Source organism: Alosa pseudoharengus, unplaced genomic scaffold (assembly GCF_046254945.1).
Source record: "Alosa pseudoharengus isolate Yale_2024_CS ecotype anadromous, Long Island Sound unplaced genomic scaffold, YU_APseudo_1.1 YU_APseudo_1.1_scf_5, whole genome shotgun sequence".
NCBI lineage: Eukaryota > Metazoa > Chordata > Actinopteri > Clupeiformes > Clupeidae > Alosa > Alosa pseudoharengus.
This window is the reverse complement of record NW_027468837.1, coordinates 32,298,749-32,322,049: the sequence shown is the minus strand read 5'-3', so window position 1 is coordinate 32,322,049 and position 23,301 is coordinate 32,298,749. Positions and strand designations below refer to the sequence as shown.

Below are 23,301 nucleotides of genomic sequence, written 5' to 3'. Positions count from 1 at the left end.
TAACTGGTTCGCATGGCCCTCAGCCTAAAACCAGATTTTCTTGAACGTTCTCCCTGAAAGTCTGTTTAGATAGATAGCTAGCAGCAACTTACAGTATGCCTACAATAATTCTGTACTTCTGTACTAATTCTGTCTGACATGATTGATATAAATCAAATTGGATTTGATAAGGGTAGACTTCCTTCCTCTCTTAAGGGTTCAACAATGGTAACAATGCTCTGAAGACCTTATAAGTCCTTCACTGAAACATGTGGAAAAATTGTGTAATCTTTGTAAGCTGCACAAAAGTTAGGAGAGTATACAGAAATTTGGAAAAGCTAAAGTAAGGCATCTGTTAATAGCCATCAGTTTATGAATCAGTAATATTGAGATAATGACCCACTCTTTGACAGCAAATCGATATCATACCGAATTTAAGGGCAATTCCACGGAATATAGACTTTTTGTCACATCCATAACGCCAGTGAAATGCCTTGGCATTTGTATGATGTGAATGATAACAATAATTTTTGTGCATTTTTTCTCATCTACAGTTTTTCAGCCAAAAATAGCAAATGCTCAAATTTCATGTAATCATTCACATCATACCATACCATCACATTTTATTGCCGTTATGGATGTTACAAAAAATGGAATTTTCCATGGAATTTTCCTTTAACACACTACTCCCTTTGCCTGTGTCAGGTGCGGAAGACCCTGGACGCCACCATGCAGACCCTGCAGGACATGCTGACTGTAGAGGACTTTGACGTGTCCGACGCCTTCCAGCACAGCCGCTCCACAGAGTCCATCAAGTCTGTGGCCTCCGAGACCTACATGAGCAAAGTCAACGTGGCCAAGAGGAGGGCCAACCAGCAGGAGACCGAGGTCTTTTACTTCACTGTGAGTCACGGCTCTCTCGCTCTCACAAAGCTGGCCGTCCGTAGCTCCCCCTAGCCGCAGAGAACATTCTGGTAAAAACCTTTACAGCCCAGCATGACCGTCTGTAAATACTACATGGCTATAGCTAACTGTAGCAGATTATACTGTCTGTGTATGCTCTGACAGCCTAGCTTCCCACCACTTTCCAAGAGCAAGAACATTGTTCTACTCACTTTAGAGCTCCATCTACTCCTAGCGTAGTTTAGTTCTCTTAGTTTTTCATCAGTTTCCATGACTCCATACTTCATAGATACAGCCAACTAATACCCCAGCAGTCTAGCTTTCCACAGCTACATGGCTGTGACTCAAGAAGACTTTTTTACACCCTTGCATATTACCACACTTCATCGCTAATTGCTTACATTAGTTGTCTTGGTTTTCCATTAGTTTCCATGGCCTTGCTGTAGCTACCCGCCCATAGCCCAGTGCCTCTCTTTAGTGATTCAGGAGTTGTGGTCTGCCGTACGGTTGTCTCATCTGTCAGAGCTGTCAGCACTCCCCCATCATCACGCAAACTCACCCAAAACACTCATGACATGCCCCATGCTCGTGAAAATCATATTAAGATTAAATCCTGCGTGGAACAGATTGAATTTGGGGCTGTGCGGAGCGGCGCCGAGCAGGGGTGAAATGCGCTCCCAGGCGAACGCCAAGGCCCACCGCCGCCCACCGCGGCCCACCGCGGCCCACCACCACCCCCGCCCTGCCCTGCTCCCGTCCGATCGCATTAGTCACGTTAACCTGCTGACGCCTTCATCTTCTGCCCCACAGAAATTCAAGGAGTACCTGAATGGCAGCAACCTCATCATCAAGCTACAGGCCAAGCACGACTTGCTGAAGAGCACCCTGGGAGAAGGTGAGGACACACACACACACACACACACACACACACACACACACACACACACACATACATACACACACTCACCCTCTCTGGATCTATGTTTGCCATTTAATGTGAAGCGTGACTGAGCTGCTGATCGGTCACCTCTAATTAGCCTCCCAAGAGTCCTGTCTGAAGGAGCCTGTAATGAAACCGTGTGCTCCCGTGCCATGGGCTGTGCTGTGTTCTAATGCGGTGCCATGGGCTGTGCTGTGTTCTAATGCGGTGCCATGGGCTGTGCTGTGTTCTAATGCGGTGCCATGGGCTGTGCTGTGTTCTAATGCGGTGCCATGGGCTGTGCTGTGTTCTAATGCGGTGGCTACTAAGGGCCCTCAGCCCTAGGGGCAGGGGAACGCCTTCAATGACCAACTGAGGGAAGCAGCCCAGTTGAACTGCAGCAGGAGGTTAGGCTTGTGGTAGTGAGTGTGGCTGCTAGGCCGGTCTGTCTCAGTCTCTCTGACTCAATCTTGTGAGGTGCTAATGGAGAAGCGTCTCTCTTTGCTGCCCAGCGCTCGCCACGCGGGCGGGGAGGGAGGGAGGGAGGGAGGGAGGGAGGGAGGGGCAGGACTTGCCACGTTTTTGCCAGGAGTGGTTTACGCCCAATCAATCAGCATGTCACTCCACGGGTTCATTTTGGGCAGCTGCTCCCGGCCGGGGACCCAATCTAATGGAGGGGATCTGAGGGAGGCTCCAGCTGAGGCTAGCCACGCCTACGCCCCCACCCCCACCCACACCCCCACGTCCACCACCTTCAGCCCAGACACCCCAGCTGGGGTGGAGTCGCCGGGATGGAGTGTGGTCATGTGTGTGTGTGTGTGTGTGTGGTCGTGTGTGTGTGTGTGTGGTCGTGTGTGTGTGTGAGATCTCTGCAGGTCTCTGCATATGGGTTTCCACAAGCAAGACACATATGGTGGTTCCATGTGTTGGCCACCATCTAAATTATTCACATGAATTGATCATAGATGCATTCTGTTAATGAAGTCAGCTGTTTCCAGTCAGTCTATCCCCATGGTGGGAGGGGTGGGTAAACTTGGCTGAGGTAGGCCCACCTGCCCTACATTGGGAGCTCAGCACCATTAAAGGAGACAGGTAAAAGGCTATGCAACGCTGGAAATGCAGAAATCCCCTAGCCTGGGTTTCCCCATGCTGCCTTATGAGCGTGATTTTATTCACGCTGCTAGGCACCCTGGATTCTATGGACTATGAACCAATCACAGAACGGAGGGAGCGCAGCAAGACGATGACGACACACCAAAGCTGTTATGAGCTATGTACAGACACATTTGATAGACATTCGTAGCGCCCAATAAACGGCTCTGGGCATTCGTAAACCACGTTTCAAATACGAGAAAATGAATGTCTAGTTCCCAGACCCCATTTCAATGAGATGAGGTCTGACGTTAGCCAGGCTAGAAATCCCCTACATGTTTTTTAATAAGTGAAGTATAATACATTCATTTGAAGTAATTCTGTTATTTTCCATGCAAATAACCTGGTTACTAACGTGAATGTCTTTGTCATGGTTCTTAGAAAGTGAATGGCTAGAGCTGCATTGTGAATTTGCACACATGGTGTAGGAAATGGAGTTGCTGTAGACTCTCAGACTCTCTCTGTAGAACACTTTGATGATTTGAGAGCATATGATTCGCATAAAAATGCCTCCCCTTGCAATATCTGTGTTCACAGTTCATTGGCTTCAGTGCACGAAATGTTTTATCGGCGGCGTTGAGAAGGAGAGGAGGAGACGAAGGCTCTCTGCAGGTGCAGAAATGTAATTTTGGGGTTGGTCGGGCAGCTGGCCGATTGAGGCCATCACTCATGGAGATGACTGGCAGGAAATGCACTGTTGTTTTCTCCCATGGATGCTCCCGAGACCTCATAGGCCTTCTCCCTGTACTGCAAGCACATATTGAAAGATTGTGTAATCATGCCTCTCCCTCTTTTTCATTAAACCATGTTTACCAGCACTCTTGTGCACTCTGCAGTCTGCAGTACAAGGCAATGCAGGTTCACTATCAGATTATGGATCAGCGAGGTGGAAATAATATATTTTTTTACCCTACCAGCATATGATTTTCGTATTGATTTTGTACTGGTTTTGAGATGCTGTATTAGATGCAATCTTTCTCGAGGGCATTCTTTATGATGGGTCTTTAGCTATGGAGAATCACGGTCACACAACGTGACCATGGCTTTTGACTTGGAGTGTGTGAGAGAAAGACGGAAATGGATAGAGACACATTAGGCATGTGCATGCGACAGAGTATATGCGTGAGAAAGACTTCACATATCAAGAATTGCATTTCTGTGTGTGTCAGAGACTGTGATTGTGAGTGTGATTGTGTGATTGAGTTCTAATATGTAAAGCTCATTTGACGCACACACCACATGTGAGTAAATAGCTAGAAGACAAAATATCACCGCTTGTAGAGGTGCTCGAGCCCGCCATCGCCGCTTGTGATATTGTGAGTTGGGTGTTTTTTGGCAGTCCTGTCCAGTGCTCTCAGATGGGTAGGGCTTGGGACAAAGAGCTCACTGAGCCGGCACAGACATCGCTCAGTGTCACCACTGAGATGACCCCCCCACCCACCCAATCGCCCCCTTCCCCTCTCCTCTCCTCCCCCATCTCTCCCTGCCATGTCCCTCCAGTGTGCCCCCCCCCCCCCCCACACACACACACACCCTCCCTAGCCAGTCCCCTAACGCCCAGCACTCTTTTCTTCCCATCAGTGAGGGAAGCCTCGCACCCCACTGGCTCTCAGGGAGGTTTCTAAGGAGACCGCTGAAAGCCTTTGTCTCAAGAATGGTGTTGTGGCTAAAGCTATTCATCTCCCCTCAATGGCCGAGGCCATTCTCTTCAGAGCCACGCTGGGCTTAGACTGAGGCTTTTTAAGAAACACCGCAAAGGCAAAAATGCATGAGATGCCAATATTTGATTATATTTCACTCATGTGCATTATCTCTCTCTCCCTCTCTCTTTTTCTCTCTCTCCCTCTCTCTTTTTCTCTCTCTCTCTCTCTCTCTCTTAGGAGAAAGGGCTGAATGTGGAACTACGAGGTAAGCCACATTGACAGAACTGAAAAGCAAGAGATTCTCGATTCTTCACTCCTCAGTTCTATTGATGTGTTGTTAATTCTCCGAAATGCATGTAAAGCCATTTAACACACAACTTGTCGACAGGATTTTGAGAGATTAATGAGAAAAGCCTGCTCAGGAAAGTTCAAGCACTTAACCGCCAAAGTAATGTTTACTTCAGACCACAACTATGAAAACATTGCTCACTGGTCCAAATGTTTCTCTTCTCGTAAATGTTTACATTTGATTGTTTGTTTACTTAGATTGAGAGTTTTCAGCCCAACATGCTGCTAGACTTGTCATCTTCACGTTAGTCAGCAGTAGCCACAGATGAAAACATTTTATTCCGGTCCATTAACTCTCGGTGACAGTTATGAAAACAAGGCAGACTGGCATCAAAATGGGCAGACAGAAAATCAGTAGCGCGAAGAGCTGGTGAAGTATGCACCACTGAGGTCAAACCAGGAACCATCAGTGAGCTGTCACTGGCAACCCCCCCCCCCCCCACACACACACACATACCCATCCTCACCCCCACTGCATTGTGGGTAGTTCAGGGGTACACCCCGGCTGTCAACGGAAGCAGTGAGCACATTCCCAGGCTTGTTTTAACAGCCGTTAGACGCGAGCATCTGGATCCACATAAATCTGGTAACACATTAAGAGAGATACTGCAGCTCAATTTTATGGTCTCTGAGTTTCTGTCAGGCAGATCTAATAAAGAGCTCCTTCCCCCCCACTGAAGCCTTAGGACATGCAAAAATATGGCCTGGATCACAGGTTAGCTGTTTGGTGGGCACTGGAGGGCATGATTAACTGTTATGTCTGTTTAATGCTGCACTGATATACTGTATGCCTTGCACATACCTTCTACTTTGCTAAGTCCATGCAGCCAAGGCGAACCGGAGAAACCTCAGCTGTGTTCATAACCTTCTACAAATACAGATAATGTGATGTAATATTACTGTCGTCTTCTGCCCAGTGCTCAGTCTGCGGGCAGTGGGGCCGTTTTGGGGAGGGGCAGTGAGGGCTGATGGAGACGGAGGGCCAGATGCAGGAGTCAGACAGGAACTGAGCACTCAGCTGCGCATGCTATTGGTTAATTATGGGTCAGAGCCATCAGGGAGGCAATAACAGCCCTCTCTAGTGCAACACTGTTTATTTTGTTTTAGGAAAAACTTCTCATTAATGATCACATCCTCTGCCCAAATGCATTACCTTTTAAATAAACAAAAAAGGAGGGTGGTTACACAAAAAGGCCGGCTAATGCAGGATCAGCTTTCATTTATATGTTCTCTGTGTTGTACATGGTCATTGGAACTGTTGTTCTTGTGTGTGTGTGTGTGTGTGTGTGTGTGTGTGTGTCCCACATTCATAATTTCCCTAGGCCCCCAACCCTCCCCCCTAAGCCACAGAAACTACGAAAGCCTAGACCACGCTCCGTCTATAACCATAAGCTGTTTAACGGCAATATGGAGACCTTCATCAAGGTACCTGTGCTGTCCGAATGGGCTCCCCCTAGAGGGCTGGAGGCCAACCGGCAGCCTTTGACCTCTGAGCCGCCCCCCCTTCACCTTCCACCCTCAAATGTACCCCACTTCCATCCCTTCTTTCTCATGGCTCTGAAGATGCAGACTAGCAGGGTGTCGGCTTGCATGCTGCCTCTCTCATACAAGTCATCAGTGCACACCTTTTAAAAGGTTCCCTAAACAGTTAGTGATGACATTAGGGTTTTGTGCATTACATTAGCGTTTTAGAAATAGAATTTGTCTAACGCATCGCACACTAACGTAGTCCCATTGGCAGTCTAGAAAGCACAGGTAAGATGGACGCTGATGGGCTCCTGAGGAGGGCACATTTAAACTGCACCCCCATATCTGCATCTGGAGCCAGCCCAGTCCCCCCTGCACTATGCCTCCACAGTGGGCATTCTCAGCTGTCTGCTCCTCTCTCTAACTGTTTGTGGTTCTCTGCTCCCCTTCCTCTGCTCCTCCTTGCTGTCGATGCTTTCTCTACCAGGGGAAGAAGGAATGCCCGTACCCGCAACCAGGTACTACCAGCAGGGGTGGGGAGGGAGAGATGCCATATACAGACATATAGGGGATGGGGTCTGTTATCACTTTTAGCACACAATTTGATTTCTTCTTCCCCTCACCACTGGTACTAATGAGAGTGTGAACGGCCTTTCTCTCTTGCCAGATAGCGAGCTCCAATAAGGGACCATCAATAATGATGCCGCCTTAATGTTCTCTATTTTTTGTAATGACGCCGTGTAATTCATATAAAACCTTCTCACTCACTCACGCAGATCACTCACTGCTATCACTTAATACACTGGCGTGGTGTGTAGGTGACTGATAACAACTTAATGCTTTCCTTTGCTTTACTAAACAATGTGCCTGAACTGAACTCTTTACTGTGATAATGGACGGAGCGGGATTGACATGGAGACCATGGAACTATTCCTGGCAAGGTCTTCAAAGTGAAGATGTTGTAATTATGGGCTTTGTCACTTACTGGACATGGAAATGTTTTCCTTTTCAGGATTCCGGTCAACCCATTCCATTGGTTGTTGAGAGCTGCATCCGCTACATCAACCTATATGGTAATTTATTCTTTAATTTATTTGTTTTTGTCTTGTGGAGACTTTGAAATATCTCTTGAATGTCATTCAAAAGTATTGTTGCAGTCAACTGTCTGTATTGAAATCAGTTATGGAATGTTTATGCTATGACAAGTTACAAATTGGCATCAGTGTGGCTAGTTTAAATGCATACTCATCTGTTGCAATGGCTCTGTAGCTCTGAGGTTTGTTCCTCCTGAGGGGCTTGGTGTGAAACTCATCCCTCCAACAGATGGCTTTTATGGGAATGCCTCTGTAATGTGTTCCAGGCACGGAGTTGCCAGTGTGTAAATATGTAGCTGTGCCTTTGCAGTGTGCACTTTTCTTTGGCTTTTCCTCACTCTCTAGCATCAAGCTGAACAGCAGATTCAAATTAAGCTGCTGTAATCAAATAAATTATTTTTATTTAGCCACTAGAGCAGAACATCCATTTCATATTTGTGTCTGTCTCTAAGTCTAAGTCTTGATAGAGTGCCTACATCAAGCAGAAACATTTTTAAAAAATATATTTTATACCATCATCTATTATTTTGCTAAATCAATGTAATCTATGAGTTTTATGATTATATTATTTACTGCTTTTTTATTGACATCAACCTCTTTTGCACATTTCCATGTCTCCATATGTTGTACCTGCTGTGTAGACTTGCTTGTGTGTGCTATATGTTGTACCTGCTGTATAGTCTTTGTGTGTGTCTGCTTTATGTTGTACCTGTTGTGTAGTCTTGCTTGTGTGTGTTACATGTTTGTGGGGCCAAAGATGAATTTCCACAGTAGTGGAAGTGGACAAGTTTAAAGGGAGGAAAAGATAACAGATCTAAGACTACATTTCTTCAGTAGGGACTTCAGCTGCAGTGTTTTTTTTATTTAGACCACTGACTGCTTTGGTCTTCTCTACCATCATATGTGATTTCATTCATGTAAGCCCCCAGGCTTTTGTACTTCCACCCACAGCCCCGGCTCTAATGAAAGTCCAGAACCTGATTAGGACCGCTCTAACAAAGACCATATGAGTCCAGCAGACGGGGGGGTGGGTGTGGAGGAGTTTTTCTGAAAAAAGGGGGAAAACGAAGTCTCTTTATGGCTAGATTACACACTCTCTCTTCTGTGCTGTGCCTTTTGTGTTGGCTTTCATGTACTGAGGCATTCTGCTGTCAGGGTAATGGCAGCTTTCTTCTGACCAGAGGATCATGTTTCTCTGCTTTCAGGCTTGCAACAACAAGGCATATTCCGAGTCCCAGGATCTCAGGTCGAAGTTAATGATATTAAGAATTCATTTGAGAGAGGTCAGTTGTGTGTGTGTGTGTCATTTAGTATATTGTTCTTTTGTTTTCCTGCTGAGGGAGAAAAACGTATACATCCTCAAATATCAAAAATGATCTAGCAGGGCAAAAGTTCTGTCATTGAATGGGTTGTGTTAGACATCTTGTTTTAGCCTGTCTCTTGTCAAATGTAAACCACACGTCCTGGCCGAGCCTTTCCTAATGGTGTTTACAGATCCGCACTCTTACAGTGATTGGGACCACCAGCTGAAAGATCTCCCCTAACTCAGTCCACATGTTGCCACATTCTCAGGTGAGGACCCCCTGATCGACGACCAGAACGACCACGATATCAACTCTGCGGCTGGGGTCTTGAAGCTGTACTTCAGGGGCCTGGAGAACCCCCTTTTCCCCAAGGAGCGCTTCTTGGACCTGATCTCCACCGTCAGTAAGTCATGACCGCAGCACTGGGCTGTGTGTGTGTGTGTGTGTGTGTGTGTGGGGGGGGGGGGGGTGGGGGGGATGCTTCAGTGAGCCAGGTGCACAGGCAGGCCACTGGCCTGGATTCAGTGGTGTCTCTGCTCCCAGGCCCATCTGGCCCAGCTCTTATCGGGGGCTCCAGATGGAGGGAGGCTGACGGAAGGGTGATGGAGCGCTGCATCACTGCCTGCCTCTAGCCCCGTGCTGAGCAAATAGGAGCGCCAGCTTCCTGAGGGAGAGAACTTGCGACTCCCGGCTAATGAAGAATGATCCATCCGGCTCTCGGGTGAGACGCTCTACCTAAAAAAAGGAATGCCCATGGGGGGACTTCTCCAAAGTCTCTGACATGGCATCGCCTCCTCTCTGGCCTTTGCCACAGGTTAGCGGCACAAGCTATTAGCGGCGCCCCCTGTAGAGTGAGGCTAAAGGGAGAGGCCCAGTAGATCAGGCCTGGCACCCTCAGTGGGCTAAAGGTTTCAAGGGAAGGTAAGTGGAGAGGCGGAGAGGCTTTGGCGCAGTTCCTGCAGTTTACTTGAGCCGTGCCCCAGCGCGGAGATGTGTATCACATGCCACCGGAGCTTTACAGGACATTAGGAAGGGCTTTTTTTTTCGTGGGGAGGGGGGGAGCGTGGAGTGCGCCACATGGAAACAATCGCCACGCCACGGCTCTCTGCCCGTGATTTAATAGAGAGGTGATTGTGGCGGTGGGAAGGGGGCCACATCAGGGGTTTTGTCGGCACTCGGGTCTGTGAAAGACGTTGTAGCCTCTTGCAAGCGCCAGCTGCAGCGCCCATGACCCCAGTCTCTCTTTCAGTCTCTCTCCACTTTCTCTCCTCCCCCGTCTTTCATGTGATTGGAAAATGTTGATGAAACTCCCAAGTGGTTTTGACAAACCATAACTAATGGCACCTCGTGAGGCTGGTTTGTATTGGAACAATGTGTAAGTCTTGGGGAAGATGTAAGGCTTTTATTAGAGGCTGCAGTGAATCAAAAATCTTGCCATGATAATTCATTCATTTCACTTCACTAACAATAGTGTCCAGTTTCAGACAGGAAAAATATTTTTGTTGTTGTCCATTTGTTTACTTCGGTCCTCTTTTCTGATGTTTTGTCTGTGTTTTCATGCTAATATTTTCAAGATGCAGCACAGCTCAGTCATTTGTGACGCTGTGATGAATTTGCTTTCTAACCCCTCACATTGTTCTGTGTTCCAGAACTGGAGTCTTCAGCTGAAAGAGCTCATCACATTCAGCAGATCATCGTGACTCTTCCTCGTACCGTCATCATTGTCATGAGATACCTGTTCGCATTCCTCAATCAGTGAGTGTGGAGAGCCTCCTATTGTGCCACAACCCCCAGCATGGCACCCTTTTGATTTGAACGATCCAGAAACAAACAGACTGTGTGTGTGTGTGGGTATGTGGGTGTGTATGTGTGTATGCACTAACTGCAAACTCTCATGCCAGCAGGGTTCTTTGCTCTGAAATTATTAGCTTGCCATAGTTGTCAGGATCTGGCTGAAGACGGATAAAAAACAACATGCCTGTTGTCTAGTAAATCAGAATGGGCTTGGAAATCACAGCAAGCCCTCGCAGCCATAGACACATTCATTTACAAAGAGTCGTCGAATGGCCCCACTGTTCACATCCAATTTATTACGCCATCTGTCAGCCCCACTTTAGACGTTATTTATGAGTGCTGAAACTCATCTCTCTGAAGTAATATACCTGTCCTATTTTATTGGACTGTTATTGATGCCACCATTGCCCAGGTCCCCTTTAGAACAAAGAAGTTTATTTCATAGCCAGTTTTTACTCTCTTCCCTCCCTTCACCCTTCACTACAGGAATTTGTACCTTTGCCAGAAGCAGAGCTTTATACATCTATAGCTCTCTCTCTCTCTCTCTCTCTCTCTCTCTCTCTCTCTCTCTGTCTCTCTCTCTCGCTCGCTCGCTCGCTCTCAGTGGGTCGGCAGGCTTTAGCTTTGATTATGTTTTTTTTTCTTGTATGGAGGAGTTATGGGCGCAGAGCTGGGCTGAGCACAGGATGCTGTGCACATGATGAATGTGAGGGCTTAATGCGGATATGGTAAACACAGGCCTGCTGAACTTACATGTGTTACCAGGATTTCCTGATTTGGGGGATGTGGAGCGATATTCTAACCGAGTGGAGAAGTCAGTATGTTGTCGGCTTACAGGGAAACACCAGCCCAAACTCTGCGATGTCACAGGCAGATATGACTTATCTTAAGATTACGCTCTGGCTTTGGGAGCATGTTTTCACAGAGTACGATTTAAATTACTCCACAGAGTCTGCTACCACAGAGACTAGTAGAGGGAGCTTTTAAGGTCTTTTGTACAGAAGGTGTGGTTACAGTCTGTTGGGATTAAACACCGTCCTTTTCCCCTCCCCCCCCGTCCCCCTCCCTCCTTCCGTCCAGTCTGTCCCAGTACAGTGACGAGAACATGATGGACCCCTACAACCTGGCCATCTGCTTCGGCCCAACCCTCATGCCCATCCCGGACGGCCAGGACCCCGTAGCGTGCCAGGCCCAAGTCAATGAGGTCATCAAGACCATCATAATCCACAACGAGCTCATCTTCCCCAGCCCTCGCGAGCTGGACGGTCCGCTCTACGAGAAGTGCATGACCGGAGGAGAGGAGTACTGGTGAGCGGGGCACAGGCCGTTGCATGGCAACACAGACCAAAGACACTACATGCTGTGCAATGGCAGTTTGTAAGAGGCAGTTTGTAGACATCCAATCTCTGGTACTTTTAGCACATAATAAAAAAGAGATGCAAAGTAGCTAGTTTGTCATTATCATCATTATTGGAGTCATTAGGCCTTCTATTTCCTCATAGAGAATGTTTTTGGCTCTCCCTGTACCTCTGCAGTGATAGCCCCCACAGCGAGCCCGGGACCATCGATGAAGCAGACAACGGCACTGAGCCCCACACCAGTGATGATGGTGAGTGGCGCAGCCTCCCCACATGTTTCCAATACTGGGAGTGTTTTTTCCTCTGTGACTGTTTATGTCTGGGGGAAGAGAGCAGACGCACTGGAGAACAACAGCCGCTCAGGCATCACACCATTTTGAACAGAGCCCCTCATGATAATTCAGCCGTTCAATCGGAAAAAAGAAAAAAAACGTCTATGTGTTGTTTTCTATTTCTCTCCATCTGTTCTCTCCTGTTCGTCCCAGCCATGTTTGCAGTTGTGCTGATAAGAACTCCCAAAAGGAGAATAATCTTTTGGGCTGCTTGGCAACTAGAGGCCGTGTTTTGAATCTCCGCCGCGCGCGCCTGTTCTCTCACCCTCTCGCTCTCTTGGCAGCGTCTCTGAGCTCTGCAGCACTGGCCACTGCGCCTGGGCACCGTGTCATTCTGATCCGACGCAGTAGTCAGCACTTTGGCCGCGGGTGGCCCAGCGGCTTGATATATAGCCGATATAATTCATGAAATGAGCCATTCAGTTAAGGCGATGACTCTGAGCAACTCCTGTGATCTACACCACGGCTGTGCCCTGCGCATACACTCTTCACAGACGACGATGACTAACATCAGCGCAGCATGACGAGGCTGTAGCGCTGACCGCAGTGGATATGCCACCGCGGTAAGCAGCCAATGACACGGAGCTGTCTCGGTGTGCGTTTTGAGATGTACATGGTTGATTCTGCAGTTCAGGATGGACGGCCGGTTTTGTGTGCGGCCGCGGCTGATGTTTTGGGCTGCTCACTGTGCTGGAGGAGCGGTCTCTTCGTCTGCCCAGATGGTTCTCCCGTCAGCGCTGGCTGACCTTATTCACTGGCAGATAATGAGGAAGATTCCTAATGGGTTGTGACAGCCCAGGCCTTGCAAAGGGTCTCGTCTAGCAAGAGCCCAGAAACACATTGTTGGCCATCTCTCTTCTCTCTCTCTCTCTCTCTCTCTCTCTCTCTCTCTCTCTCTCTCTCTCTCTCTCTCTCTCTCTCTCTCTCTCTCTCTCTCTCTCTCTCTTGTATTATCAGCCTTTCACCAGCCTTTAGTTTTTTTTAAGAGTATTTCCACCCAGACTCCCTGCCTGTCCTCTTCTTTGTGTGAAGGCAGTGCAGTGTAGTGAGTCCAGCCTGAGAGCTCTCCCTCTTTGTGGTGCCTGTTCCTGTGTCCTCACCACCCTCTGACCGACTAATTGCGCTCGACCCCCCCCCCCCCCCCAAATGAGAGTTAACGCGGTGATCCCATCTCTTCTGCGGTCACCCGGCTCTGAAGTGACCCTCTCCTGCCAGCGCCTGTGAGGGCGAAGAGAATGGGGATGCACGTTCTCTTCACGGTGACTGGTGGGTCACTAATTTGGGCCGACACTGTTCCCTGGTCACTGGGACCCAAGTTGGGCGGGAGGCCTGTCTCAGCCCCAGTGCTGGGGGGCCCTGTGGAGAATCCCCCACCCTTTAATCGGAGCTCTCGGAGGGCAAATGAGTCGAGTCACGTGGCCTTGACTGTCCTGGCTCTCTGCAATCGGGCGTTGCCACAGCAACAGCACCACTCTCTGACACAGAATCACATGCCTGATTTGTGCGCCTGACTTCTGTGCCCATCTGAACCCAAGACTTAAATAGCCAGTGACGAGCCTGATTATAGCTCTCGCATTTAATCTCTTATATCCTGAGGTGTGCTATTACAGTGTGATAATGCAGGATGTATGTTATAACCACTGATGATGTCTGAGTGGCCAGTCTGTAGAAGATAAAGCCTAAGACCTTATTATGAGTGGTGTGTTTATAGACAGGCTTGTCTTCTGTAGACGGGGTATGTGACCTACTGTATGTCTGTGGTGTGTTTATAGACAGGCTTGTCTTCTGTAGATGGGGTATGTGACCTACTGTATGTCTGTGGTGTGCTGTATAGACGGACATCTCTTCTCTAGACAGGGTATGTGACATACTGTACTGTATGTCTGTGGTGTGCTGTATAGACGGACATCTCTTCTCTAGACGGGGTATGTGACATACTGTACTGTATGTCTGTGGTGTGCTTTAGAGACAGGCTTCTCGTCTGTAGATGGGGTATGTGACATACTGTATGTCTGTGGGATATTCTCTCCATCTACCTTTGTTCCTCTCTCTCTTTTGCTCTCTGTCTCTCTTCCCTATTGGCTGTCTGTGTTAGAGCACCACACCGTAATTTCACCCCCGGATGGAGCTCTTAATGACATTGATTGGCTCAGTGGTGGCCATGGAGATATCCCGCTGCTGGACGATTTAGGCCGTCCATCTAATTAACCCAGACTGACCCCTGCCGTCTGACTGATTGGGAGACGCTGAGGCGTGGCTGCGTCTGTAGCCCCCGGCCCTCCAGACACCAGTCAGAGGGGCCCGGTGGACCTGCCCGAGTCCCTGTCCTGCTCGGTCCCTGTCCTGCTGGCCTGGCGTCCTGCTGGCTCATCTGAGGGAGTGGATCAGGCTACAAGCAGCATTTGTTCTCTGCACTCTCTGCATGCAGGCTTTGATTTGATGCTTTGAGTTGTTTTGGCATCAGCTGTGATGCTTCCTATTACTGGGTCACATCACCCGCTCTTGTGTGACAATGATGATGTGGAGCCCCAGGGAAGGTGTGTGTGTGTGTGTGTGTGTGTGTGTGTGTGTGTGTGTGTGTGTGCGCCAGACATGCATCCTTTGGCACTCTTCCCTGTCTCCCCCTGTGGGACTAAGCACAGGAGTCCCTGGGGTGGCGGCTCTAGCCAGCGGTCCCCACTGACCCCAGCCCTGCGGCTGCGTCCTGCTGTCTCCCCTGGTGGATAAGCTGCAGATGGAGCAGTGTGTCCTGTCCTCACATGTAAACATGGGCCACTCATTCACTGTGCATGCTGGGAGAGCTGCTGAATGCACCCTCCACTCTCTTTGTGAAAGGAGGTGAAGAGCGAGGGAGAGAGAGGGGGGGAGAGGAGGACAGAGAGAGAGAGAGAGAGGGAGAGAGAGATGGATAGGCTTTTTTATACTCTTTCATGACCGACGTGCAAGGACCTCTCAAGATTACAATCATACAGAAAGCCTTTTCACTGCCCACCTGATTGCTTTTGTACTGTATGCATTCAGAGGTTTCCTTCCATGTCTTCGTCCTTTTGTTAATGGTCTTGGTACTGTTTAGGTCAATGCACTGGTGTGTTCTACTCAGACACGTCTAGTAACACACACACACTACTATACACACACTTTTTGTCCCAGTGTGCTTGAAACTAGGCGTTAAAGCACTGTATTTGTCAAAGACTTTACACACACACACACACACACACACACACACACACACACACACACACACACATGCACGTATACACAAATGCATTCCTAGATGGTATATGGCATCATTACCATCTTAACCACTCAAATAACCATAACAATCACAGCTGTTTATGTACAGTAGCCTGTATCTGTTTCAGCACTTAGCCAAAGGAGACCAGCAGACAGGGCTGGCATTAGAGCCTATCCCTGGAAACACACCGAGAACAGATATCCTCATAAAACACAATGTCATGGCTTTAATATTGCTCTCTCTCTCTCTCTCTCTCTCTCTCTCTCTCTCTCTCTCTCTCTCTCTCTCTCTCTCTCTCTCTCTCTCTCTCTCTCTCTCTCTCTCTCTCTCTCTCTCTCTGACACTATTTCTGTCACATGCAGAAGTAGAGCAGATTGAAGCCATCGCCAAGTTTGACTACACGGGTCGCACCCCGCGGGAGCTGTCCTTCAAGAAGGGGGCGTCGCTGCTGCTGTACCACCGCGCTTCGGAGGACTGGTGGGAGGGTCGGCACAATGGCGTCGACGGCCTCATCCCACACCAGTACATCGTGGTGCAGGACCTGTGAGTACATGGCCATCTCCTGTCTGACTGAGCCCTGTTGCAGCGTATCCAGCAGGGATATCCTCTCATCCGTTAAGTACTGTACAAGGCCGTAGCATGGCTTCCACACTCTCAAGACCATAGTTTCACATCTCTCCCATGGGAGCACGCCTGATGCGTACTACGTGTGAGAGTTCAGCGCAGGCTTTAGATAAGGGCCTCGGCGCAAGTGAATTAATGCGGATTAGAATGTAAACACCGTTAATAACATCAACAGGATGGAGACAAATATATCAGTCCGTTGGACAGCTGACCTTCTCAATCCTACACATTAGCACCATTACAAGCCAGCAGGGCAGGAGGAGCGCATTGGGGCTCTGTGTCGCTGGGCTAACGGAAGAGCAGGCTTAAGTACCTCGGCACACAACCTTGATCTGATCACCCCCGCCGCTCGTCAGGTCCGTCCGTAATTAGGCCCTCCTGAACGCCGCCATGCATAATTCATGGCTGCTCCACTGACTGATCTTGGCCTAATTCTCTGCTGTGTATTTGCATACCATGCAGCCCATTAATGTTTTCCACTGCAATTGGCCCAGGCTCAGCTTCAGAAGTGTGCTGTTGGCAGCTGTGAATTTGTCACACGTACACTGGTAATCTAGGTTCTGTGTGTGTGTGTGTGTGTATGGGGGCATATCTTTGCATATCAAGCAAGATCATCAGTGGCATAAATTAAGTCAAAAGTAGAACTAAGGAAAATTACTCTTTCCATTATTTGATTTCACATCATACATACAGATGTCTCTGATTTTAATTACTGCTAGAATTGAAGTAGTGTCTTCTTGATGAATGAGTTTATATGGTAGGTGAGTCACAGACACAGGTCTCTGCATAATTGCTCCTAATGGAGGAAAGGAAGAGGCAGAAAATGGATTATTTGAGGCTCTTAATGTCTGACAGATAGCGCGGATGTGAGTTCTGTCAGATTGAGACATTGTGTGGCCCCAGACAGGACATTAAAAGGCCCAGGGGCGCAGCTGGGTTTCTTTCTGAAGCCCAAATTAGGTAATAAAGCTCAAATTGGAATCCATGGCTCAATTGATTTGCTGCATTTTGGGAGGGGGCATTAGTAGTCTGCTCAGTGCCATCTCTGGTGTGTCTCCTCTATTCCTGCTTTCTTTGTTTGACTGTTTGTTTGTTTGTTTGTTTTGTTTGTGTCTCACAGAGATGATGCGTTCTCAGACAACCTCAGTCAGAAGGCTGACAGTGAGGCCAGCAGTGGGCCAGTGTTGGACGACAAGAGTTCGTCCAAAAATGACCTGCAGTCTCCCTGTGAACACAACCCAGAGTACCCCTTCGGTGGCGTTATGGGACGGTGAGTTTGCTGCGCTGCTTTTGGAGACGTTTTGAGATGAACTGACCGCTAAGCAACGGTAGAGATGTGAGCAGACGTTTTGTTGTCCGTCGTTGTCACGGTGCTGTGCTCCGCTGACCGCTACTCTGACTTGCAGGGTGCGGCTGCGCTCGGACGGGGCAGCGATACCTCGCCGCCGTAGTGGTGAGACCCATAGTCCCCCGAGAGGCACGGACACTCCCCCGCGCGCTGCCGCCTGTCCCAGCAGCCCCCACAAGGTGGCCGTGAGCCGCGGGCGCATCGAGAGCCCAGAGAAGAGGCGTCTGGGCACGTTCGGCAGTGCCGGCAGCATCAACTACCCGGACAGGAAGACCTACCCGGAGGGTCACCCGCTCAGGCCCGTCCCCGGGGCCACACGCCACAGCAGCCTCGGAGACCACAAGTCCCTGGAGGCCGAGGCCTTGGCTGAGGTAACTAGCACCCATAGACACTTCACGCACTGCACATCATCCAGATTTGTCTTCACACAGAGATATGGGCCCAAGTGAGTTCAACTCGGCCTAAAATGAAGTTTGTTTGGGTCAGACTCCGCTCTGCTCAGTGGAGCTGAGGCCAGTCCCTATCTTTCCCATTCTCTCTGATTCAACTCAAACCACTTTTATTCCATTTCTATTTCATATTCTAACTTTGCACTGCTCCAGCATTGCCTCTTACAATGGGTGAAGTGCAAGGTTACTCTGTTTCAAGAATTAATGTGGGAATTAAATCATTCATGGAGTAGGAGTGATCCCAGGTACGGTCTATTCAGAACAGAAACAAAAAGCCCTCAGAGGCTCTTTCTATGGCAGCTGGTGTTCCTGTATTCCTCTAGCCCATCAGTGAATGGATCTGTGCAGCACTTCTCACTCTCTCTCTGTCCTCCACAAAGCCCAGGATCCCATTAATGCATACGGATATGTCTGGGTCCAGGCTGAGGCACTCATTTCTCTCAGTCGCACCCAGCGATCATAATAAAAGTGATGACACAGAGGGCCAAATGGCCTTTGCAATAATAGCGCACGCTGTCATCTCTGTTGGCTAATGTACTCTGGTGACGACGTGTGCTGTAAAGAGGTGGCAGAGTTACGACCACACAAACAACCCACTGAGGACTCTATTCTCAGCATGGCACACATTTGCGTTCAAACTAACTGCTAAAAATGAAGTCTGTATTGCTGTATAATAATTCCTGTGTGTGTGTGAGGGGGGAGGGGAGGTTCTGTGTAGTGTGTGTATGTAGTGTTGTGTGTGTTTATATATTTGCGTTGTCCATCTGTCATCAGATGGTTTTATCTGGATGTCTGGATCCAAAGGGCATTTGCTTAATAGTTGGTCAGTCAGTGGAGGTGCCGTAAGTGGGCAAGCTGGTCTTTGTTTGCCCAGAGCCAGGGGCCCCTTTGTGAGTCTGAGGGCTGTCTGTGGTGCTGGGTAAATGTCACGGGGGGAAAAACTGTGGCTTTGAGAAGAACATTTTCAAAGGAGAAACTTGAGGCACCAAATACTTTTTCAGAAATATAGAGAATTTTGTAATCCTCAGAATCCATGTGCAATGCACATGGATTCTGAGGATTACAAAATTCTCTATATTTCTGAAAAAGTATTTGGTGCCTCAAGTTTCTCCTTTGAAAAATTGGAGGTTTTTGTCTGTTTTGCCGAGAGCTCAAATGTTGTGTCCTAAATGCCCAAGCATTTGACCATAATGATCCAGTAATGGTACCATCTTAATTAAGCACTCTGGAGCATCTTCTTTGAAGAGTCCTTCATTAGTGCTGCAGTAAACACTTCATTAGCGCATGCGGTATCAATGGCCGTTGCAAACGAGTCAGAAATATTGCTTTTAAATATGCTGGAGGATCCCTCAAAAGTGCAGTCCTGTTTGGTGTACATGACCCATTTTTTCGAGATCTCTTATGGAATGCTTCTCTTTTCAGTCTGTCATGTGTGTCTACTCACAGGACATAGAGAAGACCATGAACACAGCGCTGCACGAGCTCCGTGAGCTGGAGCGCCAGAACACGGCCAAGCAGGCGCCGGACGTGGTGCTGGACACGCTGGAGCCGCTCAAGAACCCGGCCAGCTCGGAGCCGGGCAGCCCTCTGCACACCATCGTCATCCGCGACCCGGACGCCGCCATGCGCCGCAGCTGCAGCGGCTCCAGCAGCGAGATGATGACCACCTTCAAGCCGGCGCTCTCGGCCCGCCTGGCCGGGTCCCAGTTGCGCCCGCCACCCATGAGGCCCCAGCGCCCCGCGCCACCACAGCAACCGCACCACCACCACCACCGCCACCACCACCAACCGGGGCAGGGCCAGCCGGGACCGGGCCACCGCTCCAGCAGCTCAAGCTCCTCCGGGGTGGGCAGCCCCGCCGTCACCCCCACCGAGAAGATCTTCCCCAACAGCAGCGCCAATGCTAACGCTAACGCTAACACGGCCGCCGCCAATGATAAGTCGGGCACTATGTAGTGGCCAGACTGGTTAGGGGTCTGCCCCGTCCTGGAGGCCTGGTGAACGGCTGCTGCATCTGGCCACCGGAAGCCTGATGCTGTTCCTCTGACAAGAGGGAAGAATGAAATTGCAAAAGGAAGCAAAAGAGTTCTTGGTCCTCTGTCAGGTTTTTCCTCAAAGTTATAATTAGCCCTTCTCTCCCTCTCTCCACTAAAATTCTCCTCCTTCTGAAGGTGAACATGGGTTGCCATGGTGACCAACCCTGTGGAGAAGCTGAAAAATGCTCACATTCTAACAGAGATTCATGAAGCACAGGTGAAACATAATAGAGGTGGAAAAAGACATGCCTGTTTTCGTTTTCCTACCTTCCTTTAGACACCTTTAATTCCATTAATAAATTCAGTATATTTGGCTAGGTCCCATTCCTCTAGACCTTTTGTTGACTGTTTATAGAGCAATATATTGTTATGGCATTAGTATTTTTTTTTCTCCTGCACTGGTTATCCAGAGATCTCTCTCCATGACGGGGGGACAAATTAGCTCCCCCTGGTTTGAAGGGAAGTTCTGAGGCACTCCTGCTCTCCTAAACTGGATTATAAATGTACATTTAGACTACCAGACTTCTCAAAGACTGTGACCAAAACGGCATCTTGCCTTTGAGCTGTACCTGTACATAGAGACTTCCTGTACTTGAAATTGTAATGCCTTTTGTTTGTAGTATAAGGGATGTTCAACTAAGTAATTACAATACATAGCCAAGTTGTAAACATAATGTATGAGATGCAGAAAACTGAAACCATATACCAACTAATTGTAAGAAACCTGTGGTATAAAAATAATTGTGTAGTTTAACTTGTATATACAGTAACTCCTGAGTAGATTTTTTAAGTGTTAATCTTGTATAGTCTAAGACAGACCAGGCAAGGACATGACAATGGGATTTTTCCCATAGTGCAGGCAAACAACCCACCACCAAGCAACCAGCAAACCTTAGATGGAAAAACAATTCCTGATCTGTTTTCTCTCCCCCATTTCTGCATGAATGGGCCACAGAAAATGATTTGGAGTAGAGCTCATCCCACACGTTCTGCATCGCATTTCAGAGTATTCCAGTAATGCATTAACCACTAATGCACACACACGCAATGTTCGTCATGTACAGTATCATTAAAAAGGTTCATTACATTTTTCTTCATTCAGCATTGTTAATTATCATCCAATATCATCAAAATTGGAATCACACTCTTTATTCTTGGACGGTGAAACAGACTAAAAGCGACCAACCCTACTCTGTGATGTACTGTATGTCAGTAGATTATTCATTCATTTGATAAAGTCATGATAGATCTGGGCCCGTATTCACAAAGAAAGGTTAAATGTAGCTCCTAACTGGCGAATTTAGGAGTAACTCCTAAAAATAATGGATGTGTCAATCTTAACTTTAGGACAGCATTGTTGTGCTGAAAGTACTATCATAAATCTATGAGTTTAGAAGTAGTCGATAGGACTCCTAACTCATTAAGACCAATTAACAACAGATTGGAAAGTAGCAGTTTGTATCATTCCCCGACACAGTGTTTTGAAATGTCCACATTACAATGTTTTGCTCATGCAAAGTCAATTACACGAGATCTGAACCCCAAGGGAATAACTGTGTAGCCTGAGAGGGATGGAATAACGCCACCAGCAACAACTAAAACCATTGTCAACATGTAAACTAAATGTGGGCTTAAATTGTATTGTTTATCAAATTAAATGAAGCTACTTGCTCTCTTTACTATGCAAATGTGTCATCATACAGATGCATTTTATCAACTAAAGATACTGTGCCAATCCATAGTGTATTCCATCACTGTGTTACTGTAGCCTTATCTTAGGAGTTGTCATTTTTAATTTTTTACTAGTTGGTCTCAGCAGCTTTGTGAATAGGTTTTAAGAGAAAACTCTTTGTTAACAACTTTTCATGCGATTCCAGGAGTACTCTTAGTGAACCAATGATATACTTTGTGAATACGGGCCCTTGTCTTCAGCTAAAGAGTATTTTAACAGAATCATGTTAACAAAGGCTGAAGTGATGCCCTGCCCTCTCCAACCCAGAGGATTACTCACTGAGGCTCCATCTTATGCTCTCTGTCTTGGAACGCACAGGATTGCAGCAGCACTGCTGCTCACTCACCCAGTCACTCACTCACTCACTCACTCTGTAAACAAGGATTGGTATGATAGTGATACACTCTCATGGGCTTGCCTCTTGGTGTGTGTGTGTGTGTGTGTGTGTGTGTGTATGTGTGTGTGTGTGTGTGTGTGTGTGTGTGTGTGTGTGTGCGTGTGCGTGTGTGCGTGTGTGTGTGCGCGCGTGCACACGCGTCACTAGTGTGAACTCTCATTCAGTGAGCCTATTGTTATAGATCGGAGAACTCACAGTGCCTGACCCCCTGGTGTGGAGGTTCTTCTGGGCCTTGTTTTTTTTTTTTTTTTTAAAGTCCACCTACGCAGACGGGAAGGCCTGACCCCCCTGCCGCCAGAGCCTCTTTCACATGCCCCCAATCTGTCATCCTAGCTTCTTCTCAGAGGAACCGGGTGCCCGTCTATGCCTACTGATAGGATAGAGAGAAATACTCACTCATGTACGAAATATTTGCCTGATTGACCCAGATATGCAATCAGATGGACTCCAATGAGATCTTAGGACACGGTCCCTGCCTGGCACCTAATTTAGCATGTCACTTTCAGGCGGCTTCATAGAAGCCTCTTGCTTGTTGGGGTCTCATAGATGTTATGCCTGTATTACCACTTAGAGTACAATGCTGGAAAAATATAGTTTTGTTTACTTTCGAAATGTGATCAAACGGGCAGCCTTGCTTCAGCAGATCTGAGCACAGTCCTTGTTTTTCTTTTTTCTTTTGCAGTGTCACACATCAACCGATGTTCACGTCCCTGTGTCATTCCTCATCTCATAATCACTGAATTAAATACTCAATAAACAGGAATCATGTGGAAAAAACGAGATGTCCAATGCCACTCCTGCTGGTAGCATGTTGAATAGACACCAAGGCTTCCCTGTAGTTTCTGTAATCTCTGCTGATAACTCGCTTAGACAATACAAACACATACTCATAACCTGCATGGTCACTATAGAGGAGGAGAAATGTCTCTTTGTGCAAACAACTGCCACTATTAGTAACAATGATTTGTGCTCCTTTATTCTTAAAATCGCACAAGCACATGAAAAGTATGTCTTCTTTTACAGAGACAGGCATGTTCAGACCTTATAGGTCAATGATATCCGGCTGATGATGTGTAGGGCCTTGATGGATCCAAATATAACAGAAACAGGTGCGGTTTAATTTCAAAAGCACGTTTCCTCTTTATTTTTTGACAGGTGTAGGCTACACTTGGGTTCTCTATGAAAGG

At 47.9% G+C, this 23,301-nt stretch overlaps 1 protein-coding gene across 3 annotated transcripts in view; it reads left to right on the top strand.

The window, feature by feature from the left end:
• The window catches only part of srgap3 (SLIT-ROBO Rho GTPase activating protein 3), a 72,547-nt gene extending 50,874 nt beyond the window's left edge, over positions 1 to 21,673 (top strand). The window contains exons 9-22 of one of the 3 annotated variants that reach the window (XM_076269139.1): positions 685 to 882; positions 1,693 to 1,777; positions 4,834 to 4,861; positions 6,899 to 6,929; positions 7,424 to 7,484; positions 8,711 to 8,788; positions 9,078 to 9,212; positions 10,459 to 10,564; positions 11,684 to 11,911; positions 12,139 to 12,212; positions 15,891 to 16,071; positions 17,273 to 17,422; positions 17,559 to 17,871; positions 19,396 to 21,673. In XM_076269139.1, coding sequence (XP_076125254.1) covers positions 685 to 882; positions 1,693 to 1,777; positions 4,834 to 4,861; positions 6,899 to 6,929; positions 7,424 to 7,484; positions 8,711 to 8,788; positions 9,078 to 9,212; positions 10,459 to 10,564; positions 11,684 to 11,911; positions 12,139 to 12,212; positions 15,891 to 16,071; positions 17,273 to 17,422; positions 17,559 to 17,871; positions 19,396 to 19,905 — 2,178 coding nt within the window. In that variant the 3' untranslated portion in view covers positions 19,906 to 21,673. Of the gene's footprint in view, positions 1 to 684; positions 883 to 1,692; positions 1,778 to 4,833; positions 4,862 to 6,266; positions 6,370 to 6,898; positions 6,930 to 7,423; positions 7,485 to 8,710; positions 8,789 to 9,077; positions 9,213 to 10,458; positions 10,565 to 11,683; positions 11,912 to 12,138; positions 12,213 to 15,890; positions 16,072 to 17,272; positions 17,423 to 17,558; positions 17,872 to 19,371 lie in introns of all 3 variants that reach the window. The other 2 variants (XM_076269138.1, XM_076269137.1) reach the window with 2 other exon arrangements.
• Positions 21,674 to 23,301: the final 1,628 nt, after the last annotated feature.